Raw genomic sequence first — 20,353 nt, forward strand, 5'->3', positions numbered from 1 at the left:
GTCCTGAAAAGGCATGAGCAATCAAACATACACTTCATTAGGCATATCTATGTCTATATATGTGTCTACATCTACTAGTAGATCTGCAGCCGTTTTTCAAAAATGAGGCATTTCTATGCTTGGTCGAGGTATGCTGAAAGTGCAAAGGAAGAAAAACTGGGATTTTCTCCACAAGTAATAGTTTGGGGGAGCCCTGGCCTTACAGGCAGCTGCCCTCGCTTTCCTCTCCCCCAGCCCAGCCATGTTCCCTTATACCTCCGAAGCTGGGTGTGCAAATTTTGTATTCACTTCCATTATGCTGTCTTCTTTATGCACTGGTTCGGATAAAAATAGACACTCCTCATTTTAATTAGCAAGCGCCTAATTAAGTCTCCGAGAAAACAAGAACATTTCTCTCACTAATATCAGCTAAGGTGAGAAGTCTGACAACCTATTTGAAAGAAACACAGTCACTCTTTCTGCAGGCAGCGTCTCTGGAGGCCTCAGAAGTTCCCCTGTCAATAAGCTCTCAGCCTCCTGCTAGGCTGTCCTGAACAAAAAGGGCTTTTGGAGGATCTGGGGTGAAACACAAGCTTTACGCACCGAGGCCGAGTCTGCTCGGCAGGCAGGGCAGGGCTGTCTGCTGGCGCTGGTCCCCCCGCCCAACTTCCGAAAATTTGTGCAGAAAATCGGTTACAGGGCTGCAGCAGCTTTCAGAGAGGCCAGAGCGTCTCCGCATGATGCCGGCACCCACCTCCCCTCGGCTGCCAGCAGCAGACGGTGCCTTGGGGGCTCGGGGGGCTGCCCTGCTCTGCGCAGGCACACCGCCTCCGCTCAGAGGCTGCCCACAGCCCGCGTGCGCGGCACAGCCCGTCGTCGAAAGCGAAAAAAAGGAAAGGGAAACCCTTAAAACGAAGGAGATCAGTCCTTCAGAAACAAAGGATGATGGCATGAAAGCCCAGCCATTTTTCTTTTTCTCTATCTCAACTTCAGCACTAATTATTGAATCATTCGGTATTGTCCCCCTTTGCTAATACCTGCAATAACTGCAACTTCATTAAAGTACACTAGACACAATGTTGAATAGATATTGACTCATGTGGTAGTCAATTATTAAGATACATTGGCCTGGAAAGTACATCCTGACTGAGAAAAAGCTGAAGTCAATAGTGGTTTCAAGCTACAATACTTCATGTTATTGTCTAATTATCACATGGAAATTGGTAACTCAGAGTATGTAGCATTATGTGCCTTGCCTAGGACAGAACATTCAGAGGATTAGAGTATTTTCTAAAACAATCCCTTACTCCCCAGCATCAAAAATGCTTATAAAGAATAAATACTTCCATATTTGTTATTAGTATTTTCTTGCCCTTTGCAGCCCAGCCTGCAGGTATTGAAATAACAGCTTGTCACGACTAAGGCCAGGGTCTGCAGAGCAGGGGCAGAAATCTGCTACAATGGTCTCTTCCATATCTGATTCTTCCCTACCTATTTCTTCAACACTCTGTGTACTAAAGCATATTCACTTTCTCTCCTTTCCACTTTCATTTCCTGCTAACAAAATCCTGTGTTAATGGGCACAAGGAAAACAAGTCACATTTTATGCCATTCATATCACTGCCTTCCATCTTTCACTCTTTCCAAACCCCTTCCCTCTTTTAGCCCATTTTTCCTCACAGCCCCTTTCTGTTCCACCTCCATTTTCTTTGGAAATCTACTATCTCTTCTCATTAGTCCTATTTCCCTTTGACATTTTCCCTGTTTCATTTGCCTCCGTTCATTCTCTTCCTCAATTTCCTTCCTTGTCTAGCATCCTCTACTCCCACTTTTTTATTTCTACTTCTCATTATCCATCTTTCTTTCCACCTTTTCTCATTTTCCATCTACTCTTCTGCAACCTTTTTTCTCAATGTTTCTGCCTTCCTTTTACCCTCTTCTTCCCCTGCATCAGGGGAGAAGGAACCTTGGCAGGCATCCCATCCCAAGTAAAGGTAAAATCTGAATGACAACCTTCTCCATCCTCTCTAGACCTTGCTGTTTAGATGAGGTGACAGTGAAGAACTTCCTGCAAAACTCTGCAACTACACCTCAAATTTCTCTTCCTGAATTTTAGGCTCTCCTGTACCTGGGAGTTGGGGTGCCCAGTTGCCACTGAAGCCTTGGAGAAAGAGAGAACCAAACAAAACTACCAAACTCAAAGCTGTAGCTTGAGCTAAGTTGTTGACTTCACCAGTTAGTGAGTCATCAATTCAACTAAGCCTCACATTTATGCTATTAAAAGATGTGCTAAAGACAACCTCAAAATGGCTGATGGAAAACATTAATCTTCTGATAACATCTATTTTCTCCCAGTGCAGTGGACAGCCAGTCTCTCTTCGCTGATAAATATCACTACTTCCAATAAACTAGAGGTTTGACCATTTAGCCACTTGAATCACAATATTAATAAAAATGTCCCTCTAAATACCATGTCTGGATCTCTCAATGCAGTCTCTTGTTTTAAAATTAAATAATAGAGACGCTCAGTGACAACGAATGCATCTCCCTTTACATTTTCTAAAATGACAAGCAAGCTACTGGTGCTTAACAAATAAGCAACATTAACAACTCCAAGATGAATAGCATACCTCCATGAAGCAGACACTAAAACGCAGTGAATCGTATCTTGGCTGTTTTCCGGTAGACAGGGCCCTGGAGTTGTTTCAGGCACCTGACGCTATTTCATGAGAGTTTGCCTCAGCTTTATTAAACTCTAGTACATTCCATCCTAATTTAACGTCACATCTAGTTTTGACTCCCCTTCAGATTTCAGGCAAGCCAAGTCTACTCACCGTTCACGATGCAGTAATGAATACTGTTAGGCTTTCCTCTGTCTCCATCAAGAGCAACAACAGTAAGTACCTCGGAGCCCTGGGGAGAAATGGGGAATTACAGTCTGTGAGGAAGATCAAAGAGCAATGAAATTGCCAGCGCGTATTAATAAATTTAACTTCAGAAAGTCTTTCCTCAGTGAGGTGTGGGGGGAAGAACGGGTACTTCTACTCCGGCTGCAGGGGGAACGCAGCAAGGGCCCTTGACTCTGAGCCAGAAAAATCAGCACTTGGCTTTGTGAGGCAGGCGGTTTGGCTGCTGGAGCTGGATACGCTCCAAACAAGGAGGGTCTGGTGCCTTCTGGCCTCCGCTTTTCTCTTTCTCCCCGTCAGACTTATGTTCTGGTGCTGAGCGAGCTTCTCCAGCTGTGGCAGGAGGCCCAGGTTAATGGCACCATATTTTGTATAAGGATGCTGCATGTGCCTGTATGCTCCGTTATGCCTCGCTGGAAGGCAGAATTGATGATTAGACAATTCCTGCCAGGGAAACAGGCTGGTTACCTGGCAATTAAATCAGACAAGTCCCTGTTGTCCGGCTTGGGAGACAGGGATGGGCTCTCTTGGGGTTGCTGGCATTTTCTCTGAGATTCTTCAATGAATTTTTCCTGGCTTTGCACAGTAGCCCACCAAAGCCAAGTCAGCCCCTGAACTGACTAACACAAGAATGCGTCCTAACCATTAACTGGTACGTAGCGGGGTGTGCTTGTGAAATCACTTGCAGCTACTCCTTGGGTCAATGCTGTGTCGTCCCTACGTTGCTAATTTTAGTTGCTTTCAGTGACGCTGCAGCCCACGTGCTGCAACTCCTTACAAAGTGAGAACATCGCTGCTGCCGCGCGCTCCCCGAGGAGCCGCCGTGCAGCCCAGGCTCACGAGCCGCCGTCAGCCCGACGCTGCCGTCCGTGCAGCAGGCAGGAGCAACCTGCTCCGACGTGCCGGGCTCAGCTGCCCCCAGATGAGCCACGGGCTCGCGGCACCACCTCTGCCTGCTAGCAGGCTGTGCTGGTTTGCGGTTTGCCCGGCTCCCAGCTGCTCTTGCCCTTTTTTCCCAGGCAGCTTCTGCAAGCCGCTAGCAGATAATGCTGCCCCACAGACTCCCCAGCTGCCGCCGCAAAAAGCAGCCCCCGGACCTGCTGCCGGGGCACCCTCTGCGCCCAGGGGCCGCCAGCCACAGGGCGCGAGGCAGCAGCGGCCACAGGAACCTGGCGCAAGCCACGGATTTGGGGAGAGGATTGTGAGAAACTAATCCGTGACCCGAGGTTTAGCTCAGTTCACTGCCAAGACAGAAGCCTTTACAAAACACAGAGGTGAACAGAGATTTCCACCCAAAAGCCCAGCAGTCTGGGTCAGGGACCTCTCTGTTTTAACTAGAAATGTCACTACTATTTCTCCTATCTTCAGACAGGTGTTTCATTCACTTAACAGTGGGGTCCCCCTTTCCTTAGCAAAGAAAGAAACAATCCCCTTTGCTTCAGGCTCATCTTGCAAGGCCTCCTCTCTCTTCCCACTGGAAGCGAAGCCTCTGAACCAGGCCCTGAATTTCCTCTTGGAAATGTCTGTTGTGACACCGCGCAGACGCAGGCTGGGAAGGGCTCGGCGGGCTCTGGACTCGCAGCGCGCCCGGCAGCTACGCAACGCGCAAGGGAACCGGGAGCTGCCGAGAGCAGCATCAGGTCACTTTTGTCCTACCCCATTAAGCTGAGACAGACAGCGAAAGTAAGCCAGGGATCACACAGCAATTTACCCCCCACAACACTTCGGGCAAAAAATTATGATGACAATTACGATGACTTAACTGTCCTTAAAATCTTCCCTGTGTTTTTCTGTGCAAGCAACAAGGCTGTGGGCCACATGCACAGACCTTGCAGGCTGGAGATCACTTGCTCGCGTGACTATTCCCATCGACTCAGAGGGACGACGGGCAGGGTGAGAGAGCTCACCAAAGTGACAACGAGCTGCACGGTTAAGGCCTCTTTGAACTAACACCTTACTGGTTTGGGCCACAGACAACAGGGACCTTGGAAGTAAGTGTCAGTTGACCACAAACGGCAACAAGTAGCACTTTCATGAAAATGCCCAAGTGAATTTTCCACACAGCAGGAACATTCTGTCAGCGCAAGTGGAAATACAGAGTTGTATTTATTATCATTTATACTGGAAACTGCATTAAAATGTGCCTACCTGACAAAACCCAGTACTGTCCCTCCAAAGGTGACAGAGTACTTGTAAATACTGACCTTGGTGAAAAATGTTCATTTAGAGAACAACTCCGTCAAGGAGAAAAGAAGCAAGTTTATGAGATTAATGCTGAATCTGTAAATAACACTAAAATCAGCCTCCCTCAGCACCTCTCTGTGGACTTCATTCTAACAGCTAAGCCCACACCGGGAAGGACTGGTTTGTGCTTCCATCATTATAATATCGTAATGATACAAGTTACGAGCTCAGGCTGGATGCAATTAATATTTACTGACTTCTGATTTCCTTGGTAAGCACTAACTCCTGTGTGCACCTGATAGTTAATTCAAGATCTATACATAACCATGCAGACTAAATCAGTACGCATGATAACGTTCACTCCAAACATCTGCCAAGTACGCAAGCATTACTTTTCCGCCCTGCTGAAACATAACGGTCTATGCCCTGAACCGCAATATAGTGTTATGCAAGGGCTGCAGGATACACTGGAGTTCTGGACAGAAAGTAAAGCCACAACCTTTCCTGAAACTCAAGAGAAGTTCAGGTGACCAGCATGCAGTTGCACTGCCAGAGAGATCAATAGTTCAAGGCTGGGTAATTTTATGAGTAGGTACCATTTCTTATCTTACGTATGAAGAAAATTTTAATTAAATCTTATTTATTCAGGTGAAAGCTGGTTAGACATAGGGAAAATTCTTTCCTTTGCAGCATCACAAATTCTGTGTTGCTGCCACAACACAGATATGATAAATTAATTTGCTAAGCTGTATGTGCTCTTTGGGGCAAATCTGCCATTAGGAGTTTCTGGGGGATGGCACAGCCAGGACCTCAGTGTCCTGTTTGGATTCTTCGTCTGCAACAGAGAAATGAAGTGATCTATCTTCAGCAGCAGACACATGCAGACAGATTCACTGTCTGCACTAATAAATGGTTCTCCTAATGCTTGACACTCTGTTGGGTTTTAGGCCTGGGAGGACTTCTTGGCCCCTTCTGTCTATCTAGCCATCACAGAGCAGAAAGCATCCTTCGTTACGGGCATGGCAGGATTACAACTCCCCAGGTGATTCCAAGGGGACGACACAGAGCCTACAGCATTTGAGCAGCAGGACAGTAATCCTGAGCTCTTCTTTCACCCATGCTGTCCACAACTCAACAGCTAGGAAATAAAAGCACCATGAGACCACATGCTACAGACATACACAAAGCCTTACAACAAGATCTGTTCAGATTCAGGTGAGATAACTGGTAATCTGTTTAAACTCCCAGGCAAGTGCCTCTACAGGTGTCAGCAACTGAAGAGCTCTTAGTCACTGTCTGGGTCTAGATAAACACGAAGGGGCAAAATCTTTTTTGTCTTTAATGATAGCAGCAGCAAGACTTCCATGGTGAATTTGCAAAGGATGTAAATAAGAACGAGTGTGAGATTTGCTCAGCTCATTTCTCCTAGCAGTCAAGCCAGAGTTTAGGTCCCAGTTTCTGTTACTAATAAAGCCTGTGCCATAAACCATGGTGCCGACTTCACCAACATATGAAAGACTGCACTTGTACTCCCACAGGTGAAAAACAGTACTTACTGCGAGGGTATCTTCATAAACATATCCATAGTAGGGAGTCCCGATGAACATGGGAGGAGTGTCCTGAACATCCTCTACATTGACAGTAACTGTTGTTGTGGCTGAAAACACTTTGTTGTCTCCCCTGAGCTTCCCACCGCCATCCTAGAAGAGAAGTCATCATCAGATACCCTTGCTGAAACACGTCTGCAAATAAGTTAATGGCCTTGCACGCATCTCATAAGCCTTCACAGGTGCAGTCCCAGGAATTCCTTATCTCTCTCAACACAGATTCATCTCTGCTGTCCTATTCCTTCTCTTTTCCATTCGCCCTTCCATTTCCATTCATCCCTCCCTGATGAAGCAGACAGCCCTCAATAGCTCAAGAGTCATTTCTTACATTAAAAGTGGTTGTGCCAATATATGCAGCCATATATAATTTTGTATCAATGACACACGGGACAGGGGATTCAAGCTTTCTGCAGGAAAGAAGAATGCTAGAAGCAGATGCAAATAGTTAGCCACAAAGGCTTACAGATTTCCATCCCCCATACAGTCTTGCCATAAAAACAACAAGGTGATACGCAGCAGCAAGGCAATGCATTTCTAGGGGAAAATTACACAATGCACGTGATCAAAGTCTCCTAGGGCCTCTTACGTGATGTAAGTGAAAGCATGGAGGACCACAAGGCCAGAAGCTGTTAGGCAGCCACAGTGTATAAACAGTCTCTGGGGACTTTACTACAATCAACTCTGTTCGTGCTACTGATACAGCAGAGCCAATTAGAGAGATGATTCGATGATTCACAATTTCAGAAGCTTTTAACACCTTCAGTCTCAGAGCACCAGCTGAAGGTCAACAGTTACGCTGGTATAAGAGAACATGAACAGTTTACCATGTCCACTGTACCAATTCTAAAAATCCCATCTTTTTGAAGAGATATGCTCAGGTTTTTCATCCTTACTGCAGCAAACACAGCACTAATCCACATTTTGCTGCTTCTCCTCAGATGAAGCCTGGCTAAATAAATAAATAAAATGATCCACACACTTTTCCTAAAACACAGGAAACCCAGAAAGGCAGCATAAGTAGCAGCAAAATCATTCTCTTTCCACCCATGTGTGTCTGTCTGTGTGACAGGTCCCCAAAGGATCCTGAGAGACTTTTTTTCAGAATCCATAAACTTTTAAAGCCTGTTACGAATCCTCAGCACTGCTGAGGGTGACAGAGGCAAGGAACGAGGTTCAGCAATATTTGAATGATTTGAGTAAGTTCCTGACGCAGGGCAGTGGAGAAGTGAAAGAAAGACACAACCACGGACAGATCCAGAAAATGTGTGCCACCCCGGGCCGTCCGACTGCAGCTAACCACTGCCATCCACACAGGCTGCTGCTAGCGGTTTGCCCCGACTGGGCCAGGCCATCCCGCAACAGCGTGGGGAGCCCTGGGCGCCCATATTCGCATTTTGATGACACTTCCCAAAGGTGAGGCTGCATACACCAACCCTTCCCTTCTAAGCGACTCGCCATGTGCACAGCTGATTTTCTGCAGAGGGCCTCAACGTCCCGGCACCAGGGCCTGGGCTAAATGCAGAAACCCCCCTCCCAAATGCCTCCAGATGTCGCACAGCAGCAGCACTTTTCCTGCTGCTAGACACGGGTTGCCTTTCCTCACTCATTTTTCCATGTTATCTGCCATATTTCCATACGTGACAGAGGCTGCTCCTGTTCCAGTGCTAGGCTTCATTTCAGTAAGCCTTTGGGTCACCCTTCTTCTATTTGACCTGTGCTGTCCTACTGAAATACAACCCTTCCTCTCCTCCCCTTTCAGAAGAGAAGCTTGATACCTTGGCCACTACGACGACGAAATGGGTTCTTGACTTTTCGTAGTCCAGGGCGACGCCTGTTTTGATGCGCAGAACACCACTGTGACGGTCTATTGTAAACTTATTAGCATGGATGTTCTAGAATAAAAGAGAGGAGAAACAGTGAAAGATTATAGGCACGGAAATAAGATTGCTGTTGGGACTCATCTTTTATTTCATCTGCTAAGGTGAAAGACTAGAATAATGATATGGTTTGGGTGAATAATGTGTTCGATGAATTTCACCCCCGTGTGTTTATGAACAATTCATGAACCAATCACGAGTGTCTCATTATTCAAATAAATCAGTAACTTCAATGCAGATTATTTTAATCTTTTAGTATTTCATTGTGAAATCTTAAAATTTGGTTAGCACAGGTCACTGCATGGAATTAAATAGTAAGGCTTAACACAAAAAAGATAAGGGGAGAAAAAAGGAAGCAGAGAAAAGGTATTACCCCTTAGCTCTTCCAAGATCTAGTGGTTTCAGAAAAACAGCAACATTGCACGCATACATTATTGTCAAAGATTTTTACAGTGATGTTTTAGTGATTTTTTTTGTGTGTCCAAGATGAAGGACCAAAAAGATATCTTATTTCCAAAAAGAGACCTAAAAATATCTCTCTCCATTCTTCCTGACTGGAGATATCTGTAAACTCATCTCAGTTTGGGTAAGCATATGCAATAGTTTGTCAGATAATCTTGGTCTTTTTGGTAGATATCACTATCTGCCCACACAAGACTTTCTTTTCTGTGCACCTTAAGAATTCTCAGAGATTGTGCCAAAAGATGTGGCAACATTTCTTCAACAAGTGCACATATTAAGTAACCTTCTGGCTACAAAAACTATTAGCTAGACACAGATGTTGGAAATAACTGTTCCTTAGCTTCATATTCTGTCAGCTTACTGGAAAAAACTCTGCGCAAAACTGAATCCTGCACATATTGTATTTTGAAAGGATAATTGGTCAAATCCAAAGTAAATTTCAACAAGGCACTCAAGGTGTTCCTCAGAGTATGCCTAAGCTCGTAACAGGATTAGCTTTAGTGCTATATAAATATTTTCCATCTTGTTTCTGTATTTGTACCAAAGTAAATATTGCAACAAATTGGTTTTGGATTTTTCTTCTGTCCCCTCTTGTACAAGGGACACTGCAGCAAGTCTGGAGAAGCTGGTCGTAAGGAGGAGGAATTTGAAAGGCATTATGCAAAACACTGCATTTTTGGCATACAGAAGGTCTGTAATAAAGATGAAATTCAGCTTTAAAGATGAAGCCCTCTCCTGTTCTTCACCAGTGGGCTACACCTGAAAGGCTGGTTCCGAGCAGGCACAGCTTTGTCTTGAGGTGAGAAGACTTAGTACTCCATACAGTACACCGTGATCCAGATCTCAATTACACACCAGCCAGCTACAACCAAGTGCAGATTTGGGTTTCCAAAGCACTTTGTTTTCCAAGAAAAGCTATTCCATGCTTTAAAAATCCCATACACATATAAGATTACAAGCTAGACTTTGATGCACTTGCTCTCCCTGTCTCTAAGAGCTGTCATGCCAGAAAAGGGGCCGATAGGAGCCCTGCTGCGAGAAGTCCTGCTGGCGACCGCAGAAGCGCGGGTGGCAATTCCAGCCCCTCCCTCTACCTTCTGGCCTGCGCTCAGCTGCTTGCAGGCAGGCAATGTCAGCGAAGGCAGAGCCTGTTCTCTCATGCACCAGGCAAAATTGGTCCCACAGACACTACTAGCAGGCTTAATCCTCAAAACCTATTTCTATCCTGGTTTCTGAGATCTCGTTTACTGAGATTACTCCTGAAGGCACAGATAACACCTTACCTGCAAGAAGTAGGTGATACTTCCTCCAGAACCCGTGTCTCTGTCTACTGCCTCGATCTTAAATATACTGCTGCCTGAGGGGGTGTTCTGCGACCAGAAAGAATTACCAGAGTCAGAAAGAACCGGCAAAGCAATGTGAGATAAAAGAAATGAAAAATGAGCATGTAAGGAGGAAGAAAAAGGGAGTGAGGGTAAAAAGAATATAAATGAATGAGGGAACAAAAAAACAGAGGGAAAATGGAGAAGAGAAAGAGATTAAAAATGGAGGAAACTGGAGAAGAACAAGAAGATAGAAAAAAATTTCTTGGAATGAAAATGACAGGAAATCTCTTCTGAAACAAAGTGCATCCTATTCCCACCAAAGTCAGTTCAAAAAACTCCACTGACTCACGTCTTGGAGCTTACCCACAAAATAGCACACCTCAAGGAAACAGCTGGTCCCTACCAGACTTGGTCCCTAAGTGTGCACTGAATATTAAATACCTACCCGAAACCCTGAAACAAAAGAGTGCAAGTTAATCCTGCAAATCTTGCTGTTTTACTGAAAACATACTAGTTCCTCTTTACACTCTACTGAAATATACTTGCAGCATGCAAAGAAATTTAACCAACCTCTGGGACTTGGACTATGTAAGGTGTATTGATGAACTCTGGGCTCTCATCATTAGCATCTGTTACAAGGATCCTGACTTTTTCAGAAACCTGGAGCGGAAAATGAAGAACATATTATGAATCAAGCTGATTTACAACATATAAATGTTCATTTGCCTACTAAGGTGTATTCAAATGCAAAGAAAAATTGTTCTAATAGAATGTCCTTGCACTACCAAAACTGAGTATGAGAAAGAAAATGCAGAAAATCACATCATCCACAAGAACTGGTTTCAAGGAGAAAACACAGATATCTCTAAATGAAATAAGGAATCTCAGAGTACTTCATAAATTACAGATTATGGGGCTGATTTTCAAAAGCAGCTCTCCTTTTCTTTATGGCATTCAAGATACTATGATATATTTTATGGGAATACATAAATGACTGTGTAGAAGTTGTTACCTGACAGCCAAAAGCATTCATTAATGCCTCATTTGACATCACAATGTTAATAGTGTGCATAATTTGGATGTACAAATGCACGCTATTAATATTTAACAATAACATAATGTAGCCTTTGTTCTCCTTCTAAAAATACAGAAGAAAACATCTTTGACCAACAAAACCTCACCATTGTTTGCAAGTGTGGAGATGTGGATGTAATCCCATTATTTCCTTTATTTACAGAGATTGCTAGGGCAGTTGGGACTGTAAGACCTGGCTGCTTCCCAAACATTTAATGCAGTAATCTCACTACATTTGTTTGACGTGAGGAAGTGCTGTGTAGCTAATCCAGCCTTGTGGCTAGTAAAAGGGTCCCACTTTTGTGGCACCTCTAGTGATGAAGCCCAGGTCCTCTTGGCAGACTAACATCCTGACTGTGAAAGCATCTGTTTGTAAATGGAAAATACCAAGGAAAATTGTGGAACTAGGATCAGACACTGGTGCAGTGTCCCAGATAAGCCCTGAATGATTAGAAGTGATCAAAGCTTTATTCAGCAGCAGACAAGAAAAATCCCACAACCTTAGCATAAGCAAATCTTAATGCCGTGCTAGAGAAACATTGCGGGGGAGTCAGGGGAGGAAGTCAGCTCTTGGGTGTCCAACACTAGCTCCCATAATGCCTTCAGCAAGCCTCCAGCTCTTTCTTAGGTGTGAACCCTACTGAGCAGACAGCTGTTATTATTTTGTAGGCCACTTTGAGTCAGGCTTTCAGCTCACCCTACAGTTGTAATTATCCTCAAATAGCTGAGCAAGGAGCTGGAATGAGACCTGCGTTACTGGGAGTTCACTGGCTCTTGAAACAGAGCATAAGACGCTAATGAGATTATGCTTTCCGATAAAATGAGATATTCCCTGAAAGGTAGTTTAATGGGGGTGCAGGGGGTGACAGCTTGACAAGCTATGGCGTAAGTAAATACTTACTGTACTCAGGCCATCTGAAATACTGACTATAACTTCAATCTCATCTTCTTTCTGCAAACCAAGAAAATTCCTTTGTTAGAGAGTTGGTTATTTGCGCTGATTCAAACAAGGCCTGCAGATTTAAAAAGGTCTCAGCGGATACAGCAAAGTAACAGCTAATACTACAAAGCCATCACAGCAGTGGCGAGGAAGCCCCCTCACAGGCTCCACACCTGGCTCTTACAGGACTTCTTGGGTGTCCTGTGCCCATTGGCAAGAGATGGTTCCTCTGGGAATCCCTGTTTCCCTGTAAAGTGCTAGTGAAAATCAGTTGTCTCTTTCAAGGAGCACTTCCTGAAAAGGTATTATTGGTACAAAATTCTTCTGTCTTAGTATACCATAATTTGCAGGGTTTACTGAGTATTGCATACTCTTCCCTGAAAAGCAGACAGGATCGGTTCGATGCCTGCATTCCTGGAATAAGGTTGCCTTTAGGCCACTGCTTAACCAACATAAAGGGCTGTGATGTAACTGGAAAAGTGAACTGGAACACTGCTTACAGAAATCTCTACTTCCTCCTAATGATAGGAGAATCCTAAAGAAATTGAGATTTTCTCTGAAGATTAAAGGACTGTGATTGCCCCCAAGCTCTTGATTGAGGGAGGTAGGGTACGAGGGAGGAAAGATAGAAATAAACAGTAAATTTCTATTTTGGCAAATGCTGAATGGACAGCTGCCCAAAATTCAGTAGTAATGTCAGTGGTGCAACTGAACTCAAAAAGAATGTGATGGGTGAAATACAATGTCTCCAACTGCAAATTAAATTATATGTTTCAGGGGCAAAAAAGTTGACTCTGTTCCTCAAAATCATTGATCAAAGTAAAGACTCAAGGATATTCCATTTCATTGCACTCTACCTCTCTGTCAAGCTCCTCAATCAACGTAACGTTTCCAAAGCGTTTGTCAACAGAAAAGTAGCGTCTTGATCCAGCTTCATAGGTCAGGCCGTATGTCACGGGATCTCCTTCTGGGTCAGTTCCGTTCAGAGTGTACACGTGGGTACCTGAAAAATTGGACCATTCAACAACATTTCCTTGGGCTTGCTTCAATCGGTGAATTTTGTCAGTGATCGGTTCCTTAGGAATTTAGCCTCTGTGCGGCAGGCCAAGCTTCTGTGAATCAAACCCGCTTTCTGGGGAATACGGATAAGTAGACAGCTCAATAGTTCTGATGGTCACTTTTTAGTGTATTGGTTAAATCGAGTTGATCTGTGCTGGTTTCTATCACTTTGGGCTCTTTACTGTAGAACTGCACAAAGATCAATACAGCTCCCATCATAGCGTTTACACAGGTGAGTTCTTGACTAGCTCTCGACCCAGGTGAGTCCGAAGCTATGCTGTTTAACAACACGGTGCTAATCGCAGCAGCACCAAAACACCCTCACACAGCTTTGTTCTACGGGAACAACGAAGTTGCAAACGAGCAGGTGGAGGATCGCGGAGGCTGAAGAGAGCACTCCCACAGGACTGAGCCCCAGCTCTGGAGCCCAGAAGACGCAAGGACATTTGCAGACTTTTCCACTTGCAGAACTAAACAGATGCAAGAATCTTCCTTCATAGTTAGCTCCCCCTCATTAAATTCCCTACTTAACACACCCACTCATGCACATACCAATGAATAAATTCTCTAAACTCATCAATGTATTTCTTTCACAAGCTGGCAGAAAAGAGAGATTGTTATTTCTATTTTTAAACATTTGAGAAGTTGGTGCCAGTTTCTGCAGTAAAACAACTCTGTTTGTCAGAAGTGATATGTCCTGGGGGAGAACGTGGTGAGGGTTTTTTTTTTTTTTTTTTTTTTTGACTCACATGTCTGTCATTTTACTGTGCATTAGTATCTTCATCCAGCTAACCTCAAGCACTTTACATGAATCAGTTAACTGGGTCTGAAAAATAAAACAGTGCTCTTGTTTTCTTTTACATCATAGTAATCTGGTGTGCCTTGAGGAAGTCACCTGAGATATCCAAGTTCCAGGTATCTCAGGTAACTTACCCAAGGCACACCACTGCAGCTAAGCTACTGACTAGTTAGTACTGAGTTTTGCTTTACATAGGACACAAAGATATCATGGCAGAACCCTTTCTAAGAAAGTTAACAAAGATTATGGCATAACATTGTCAAAGGGAACCCAGAAGACTCCAGTTTTAAACTATTCTGACACACTGAGTTTGAGCAATTTTAACTCTATGACCAGAAGTCATAGTCTTTTTCTCATATAATCTCTGCAGTGACAATGGAGTTTTTCGCTTACTAGACCGTAAGTTTCTGTTTAATGCTTTGGCTAGAGGTCCTGTCAGTAATGCTAAGGTATCAGGTAAGCTTCTCTAATGTTTTGTCAGTTTTGTAATACAATCTTCAGCACCTCATTTGCTTACTCCTTGACATACAAAACGTGAAGCAACAGATCAGCAGGCTTAATGGACATGCAACATCCAGACATCAGAGGGGATACAAAGAAAACACGGCTACTTAGAAAACATGCATAGTGAGAGCTTCTGTCAAGCCATGCTGGATCTATGCTCACTTATGAGCGAGTTCCCTTGTGATAATTGCCAGAAATAGCACAACCTTGTAGAGAAAAAAAATTCACACTGCAAAACGGACCAATGGGTCCAAAGGAGCACAAAAACCAGACCCTATTACGAGCTGGCTTAGCCAGCCAAAGAACATTCAAAATTTGCAGAACAGTCTTACAAAATTGCAAAACAATTTTCACATTTTTCTTAGACTTTTCCCACAAAGCAAAGTAGAAAATAACAATAAATCTAAAATCGAGACTCCAAAAAATATTAAGGAAAGACAACGAGCAGAACGATGAGACATTTCTCCAACCGTAACAACGGAACTGTGTAAACACAAAGAAAAGCAAGGAGAGGAATAAACAGGGATTGTTCCAAGACGGAGTGTCCTAAGGAGATGTACACTTCCAGATATAGCTGTCATACACATATATATATATACACACACATATATATATGAGACTGAAATTTCAAGGCTGTTGAAGGTTCTGCAGAACCAGCACTGACTGCATTTATTCTTGTTCCTCAAAAACTTTGGTCTTAATATCTAGCCTAGATAGGACCAAATGGAGAACTCAGGTGTCAGCTATCGTAACTTCATTGATGCTGCTGTCAGTACAGCGCGTCTTCTCATTCTTTTTCTGCCACCAGGACTTTTTACTTCTTCATGCTTCTCTGCCCTTTTTTTCATCACTTTTCCTATCCCTTCCACTTTTTATACCACTGGCTGTCCTGTCTGCTTCTACAAGTGTGGAACCCCTACCCTTTCTTCCCGTTGATCTCCTGGTCTCTCCGAGATGCCCGGCTGTGTGTTTCTAGCATGTGCAGCTGCTGGAGCAGTGCTGTCTGTCCAGTGGGGTAACAGGGGATGGGTGCTATGGTCCTGGATCTGAAGTTCTCCCAGCATGCCAGTGACGACCAGTCACACGTTCCAGTCCTGTGACTGGGGCTATCCCAAAACTAACCAATTCTGGTATTCCAAAAACTATGAAACAGTCCTCAGAAATCACAGGGCATGTGCTAGAGCAGAATGCATTACAAAAGTTTAGGCGAATACATTTGAACCTGGGCTTATTCTAATCTTATTATTACAATTTTATCTTTGGCACATACTGAGTTTACTGAGGTTTCTGAGCAAGTAATGGAGGGCATCATTGATCTTTACACTGTAATCTTGGCTTTCCAGATAAAGCTGATACTGCTCCAGTTTTTGTAATGCACGACATTTGTGTGCCTATTAAATTGGATTGTTGATCAAAATTTCTCTTCGAGCTCTATCAGAGTTCCCAATTTTGACGGAATTGTAATTTCAGTGCACAATACTCCTCATATCGTTAACACCATGGGAACACTTCTCAGCACAGTGTTAATGCCAATTAAAAATCTCCTCTCAGTATGCTGCCTCCACTTGCTGAAAAGAAAGTAAATGAAAACCCAGCCAAAATCTTATCAGAGAGTACCAAGCAAACAGCCTCCTCCTGTCAGAAAGACAAGGAAATAAAGCAGTCTTTACCAGGGATATGGGAAATGTTGTGCACAGGCCCAGATCTGAAGCTGTAGGTTCCCTGAGTACCTCTGCGACGGCACAGCAGGATGGGACTGGGTAAACTCCTGGGGAGCTGCATGTTGCTCCCTGCTACTGCTTGTTCCCAGGAGCCACGCTAGACTTTCGCTGCATTTTTTCATTCCATCTTAAAAGTCATTTGTTCTTTGCCCAACCACTTAGGTTGAATGGCTGTCCCATGATAGCACTGCCCCATCTTACTTCATCTCCAGCCTAGATTTATTCACGGCCAGCTTCTCTCCATGTGCTCTAAGCCAGTACTGCCGTCTTGCTGAAGACACGCTCTCCCTCGCTGCTGCTCGACACTTGGGAATCATCCCCTCGCTGCCAAGTTAAACAGGCGTTTTGGACTCGCGTTCAGCTCTCCCGGTCCTCCTCTGCCACCACAGCTGACATCTGTCAACAAGATGCTGAGAGGGACTTCCATCAGCATGCTTCCAGTGCAAACATCTCTGTTCCTGATGTCACAGCAAATACCAGCTAGCTGGGGGTTATTCGCCTGCTCATTTTCCCACATGAAAGGCAATGAACAGCTGCTAACGCAATGCCTACAGATGGCTGCTTCACGCTGCAAGTTCACCCTGAGTAAAGGGGACCTGAAGCTTCTGGAGAACGTGGATCATGCACTAAGACTACCTCAAAAACTACTCCCTTCCTATTCACTACCAGTTAACCCTGCTTCCCCAGCATGCCCAGGCCGCTTCAGCTCCCTCCCTGCATCACTGCCGCTGCACTGCGTTGACTGATGGAGCAGAGAGACGGCCGCAGCGCAGCAGAGCGAAAGCCAGGAGTGGCGACAGCACGAGCTGAATCTCGTCACTGCGGCTGAACCCTGCGCGGCTGGGAGAGGGGGAAACAGCGGCAAGTGCTCGGCAGTGGGCCCAAAACACCGCCCCGTGACGGTGGCCCTGTGCGACCTGTGGTTACCAACTCCAGGGAGAAGCCGTCTGAGGGTGATCTCCTGATGTAGCTGCGGTTTCTGTTAAAAGCATAAAAACAAAGCAAAAGGCCATATGACCTGCGAGTTTTCAGCGTATCTCTGTCAGACACTATTCTGTTGGGGGGGCTCCATTTTGCCTAGTGTGAGCTCAGCTATAATGATGCAGAAGACAGGTTGTGTTTAGCAGTTCAGTTTTGGTAGCTCCTAACTTTTCTAGGGGACAGATTTCTGCTTCTTCAAGAAGGCGAATATTTTTGCGCCACTAGCCTTAAAACAATTTAGCCTTTTTAGAGTCATCTGAATGTGAGGTCTTGGTGGGTCTCCAGATTTCAAGGCAAAGTTTGGGCTAAAATGTCCATGTTTGGTGTGTCTAGTCAGCAAGAAATTGTAATTGAGAAGAGAAGCATGTTAATTCTTTCACTCAAAAACATTTTTTGTGATGAGGAGGGCTGGAAATAAATTGCATGCAGAAAAAAATCCTTGCAGGTTCAGCTATGCCCATGATGGAAGAGATATAGAAATACATGTGGAGGGACAGCAGAGTGCCAGGGTGGGACTTCTGAGCACTGAAGGAAGGACCAGGAAACATGACAGCAGAGACTCTTACCAGTTTGGGGACCACCAGTTGGGTCAGGGTAACAGGAACAGAGGAGGAGTGATGGATACCAAAGAGCACGAGGCAGGTCTCCACAGCCAGAGAAGACAGTGGGAAGGAACCAGACCAGGAGCATGTATGAACAATAAGGGAAGCTTGAAGGGTGGAGGGATCTCAAGTGGTAAATAATCCACCTGGTAGGTAGCTGGAAGTTGTTGCTTTGACCGCAGAGAAGAATTGGGGAGGGAGTGCATACTTGCTGGTATGGAACAAAATGGAAAGGAAAAATGCAAGGATGAGAGGCATGCAAAGATCTCCAGAGCTCAGATGATGCTTGGACTTTGAAAAAGTAATGAACTTCAGCCTTACAAGTGTGCTTCAATCCGTTGCTTTGCAGTTGTTCTCAGTGCCCCGCTACGACGGCTTACAGGGATTAATGAGGTAGGATGAAACAAACAACCTGAAATAGCATCCTGCACATGCCCTAAGACCTTGATTAGGAGCACATGTATGTTTTGCATCTACACAGGCAACTCTCAGCAAAGAGCTAATCACCAAATATCTCAATCTGCCCTGCCCAACAGCCACAGAAACTGCAACTGGTGTTTCAGTCCACAACTTTTCCCTTTCTTCTTAAATCTGGCACTGGGAGGGGCTGCTGCTCTGCTGGCCCTTCTTATCTCAAGGGGTCTCATGCTCTGGGACTCTAAACAGGATCTGGAAATGTGCAGACAATTTCAAACTTCCACATAGAAATGGCATTTGCTGTCTTCATAACTTACGTCACTAGGTATGTAACGTGACAGGTCACCACTGCCTTAGATGGGCAGCGTACTACAAGTGAAAAGAGGTTTTTCCTGAATCTGATGCATTCTCGCAGCTGCAGCACTGCAACTGCTCTTTCTACAATCACATAGATAGACCGTCTTCTCCTCTCCCAGTGCTCCAAAATGTTGAATGTTCCCTGCCTACAGATGACTGGGAACCCATCACACAACACTGCCAACTGCTTATAATCTCAGCGGGGCCGAAGGCTGTAAAATTCCTAGAGGTTTATTAAAGCTGCTGTTCATGGCATTGCTCAGATCAGACACTGGCTGCTGCAGCACAGCCAAGAAAAGTATCTGACTATGACTCCAACTTTTATCTAAGCACAGAGAAGACCTAATGGTACAACCTTATTTCTTGCAGTGCGTACAGCAGTGCTGAGCGAGGCCATCCAGAATCAAACATATGGAAGTTTTAGTTTCCCTGTTTCATCAGCCAGGCACAGTAACACTGAAGCTGCTGTGTCCTGTGTGCCTTCCTCTGGATCCTTCCTCCAAAGCATCCCGGGCTTGCTGTGCTGACTCAGGCTGCAGTCTGTGATACTGAGTTATTTCTCATTCTGCCATGAGCAGAAGCTGGAGCTGGAAGCACTTCCCAAAGTGCTTTCAGATGAGAGGACTTTGCAGTACTCCCAGATTTTAGTCCGGTTGGCCCAGGAATTACAGAGCAAAGCAGCATTGGCAGTTGTGCAGCAAGGCCACCGCATTGAGATTTCTCAAAAGCAAGCTCTTATCTCCCTTTCCAAGGGTTTCTCTAGCTCCTTTGTGAAGTTCCAGCCTAAACTCACCACCTAAGGTTTCACCTCAGAGAAACCTTTCTGGCAGCACCTTCGGAGATCTAGGGCAGAAGTTGCTTCCTTCTTGTCTTTTGAAGCACATTTATACAGCAAACTGGGAGTACAGACCAGCCAATGTAAACACACCTTCTGGTTGAAGCCAGCACACCTGAGAAACAACAGCACTAAAGACTGAGCAGCTTGAGCTCTATCACGATAGCAACCAAAGCATAAACTCTTCAGGGACCTCTATGTGCTTAGTCTGGTTGCTAATGTCACAAAAGCCCATGCTATCCCATATTTATCGCTATCCTTACTCAGACTGCTTACAGGCATGCTAATACAGGCTATGCTCCACCACACCACCGCTTTGCTCTGCAGCGATGCACGCTCTCATTTTTTGCCTGCCCGCAGCCCCAGACCAGACGTGCTGGGTCCTGGCACTACGAAATCGCCCGCTGCGCTTCGCTGCTGCTCTAAGCGTTGTCGCCGGAGAGACCCGGTGGAGCTCTGCTCCCGCTAGGAAGGCCACTTCTGACCGCAGCATCTTCAGCTCCCCGTGGCCACGCAGGTGGCCGCAGGCTCGCCGCGCAGGCTGCCCGCTGAGGCGGGCAGAGGCCGACGCTCTGCAAGTGCCTGGGAGCCGGCGCCGCACCGGGGAACGGGAGTCTGACGGCAAGCGAGCTGCACTGCCTGAGGTCTCAGGGCTGGAGCTGGCGAGCATCCCCTCAGGCGAACCGCCGCAAGGGTCCCGCTCCGGGTCAGGGGCTGCCCGGCA

General features: G+C 45.3%; 1 protein-coding gene across 4 annotated transcripts in view; it reads right to left on the reverse strand.

Annotated features, from left to right (window-relative positions):
• The window catches only part of CDHR1 (cadherin related family member 1), a 53,983-nt gene that overhangs the window by 25,025 nt on the left and 8,605 nt on the right, over window positions 1-20,353 (reverse strand). For 3 of the 4 annotated variants that reach the window (XM_026116866.2, XM_026116863.2, XM_064513772.1), the window contains 7 exons: window positions 13,212-13,357; window positions 12,316-12,366; window positions 10,911-11,000; window positions 10,299-10,385; window positions 8,452-8,568; window positions 6,626-6,769; window positions 2,814-2,892 (listed from right to left, as the gene is read on the reverse strand). In XM_026116866.2, coding sequence (XP_025972651.2) covers window positions 2,814-2,892; window positions 6,626-6,769; window positions 8,452-8,568; window positions 10,299-10,385; window positions 10,911-11,000; window positions 12,316-12,366; window positions 13,212-13,357 — 714 coding nt within the window. The remainder of the gene's footprint in view (window positions 1-2,813; window positions 2,893-6,625; window positions 6,770-8,451; window positions 8,569-10,298; window positions 10,386-10,910; window positions 11,001-12,315; window positions 12,367-13,211; window positions 13,358-20,353) is intronic. The other variant, XM_064513771.1, reaches the window with a different exon arrangement.

Source organism: Dromaius novaehollandiae, chromosome 6, assembly GCF_036370855.1.
Source record: "Dromaius novaehollandiae isolate bDroNov1 chromosome 6, bDroNov1.hap1, whole genome shotgun sequence".
Lineage (NCBI taxonomy): Eukaryota > Metazoa > Chordata > Aves > Casuariiformes > Dromaiidae > Dromaius > Dromaius novaehollandiae.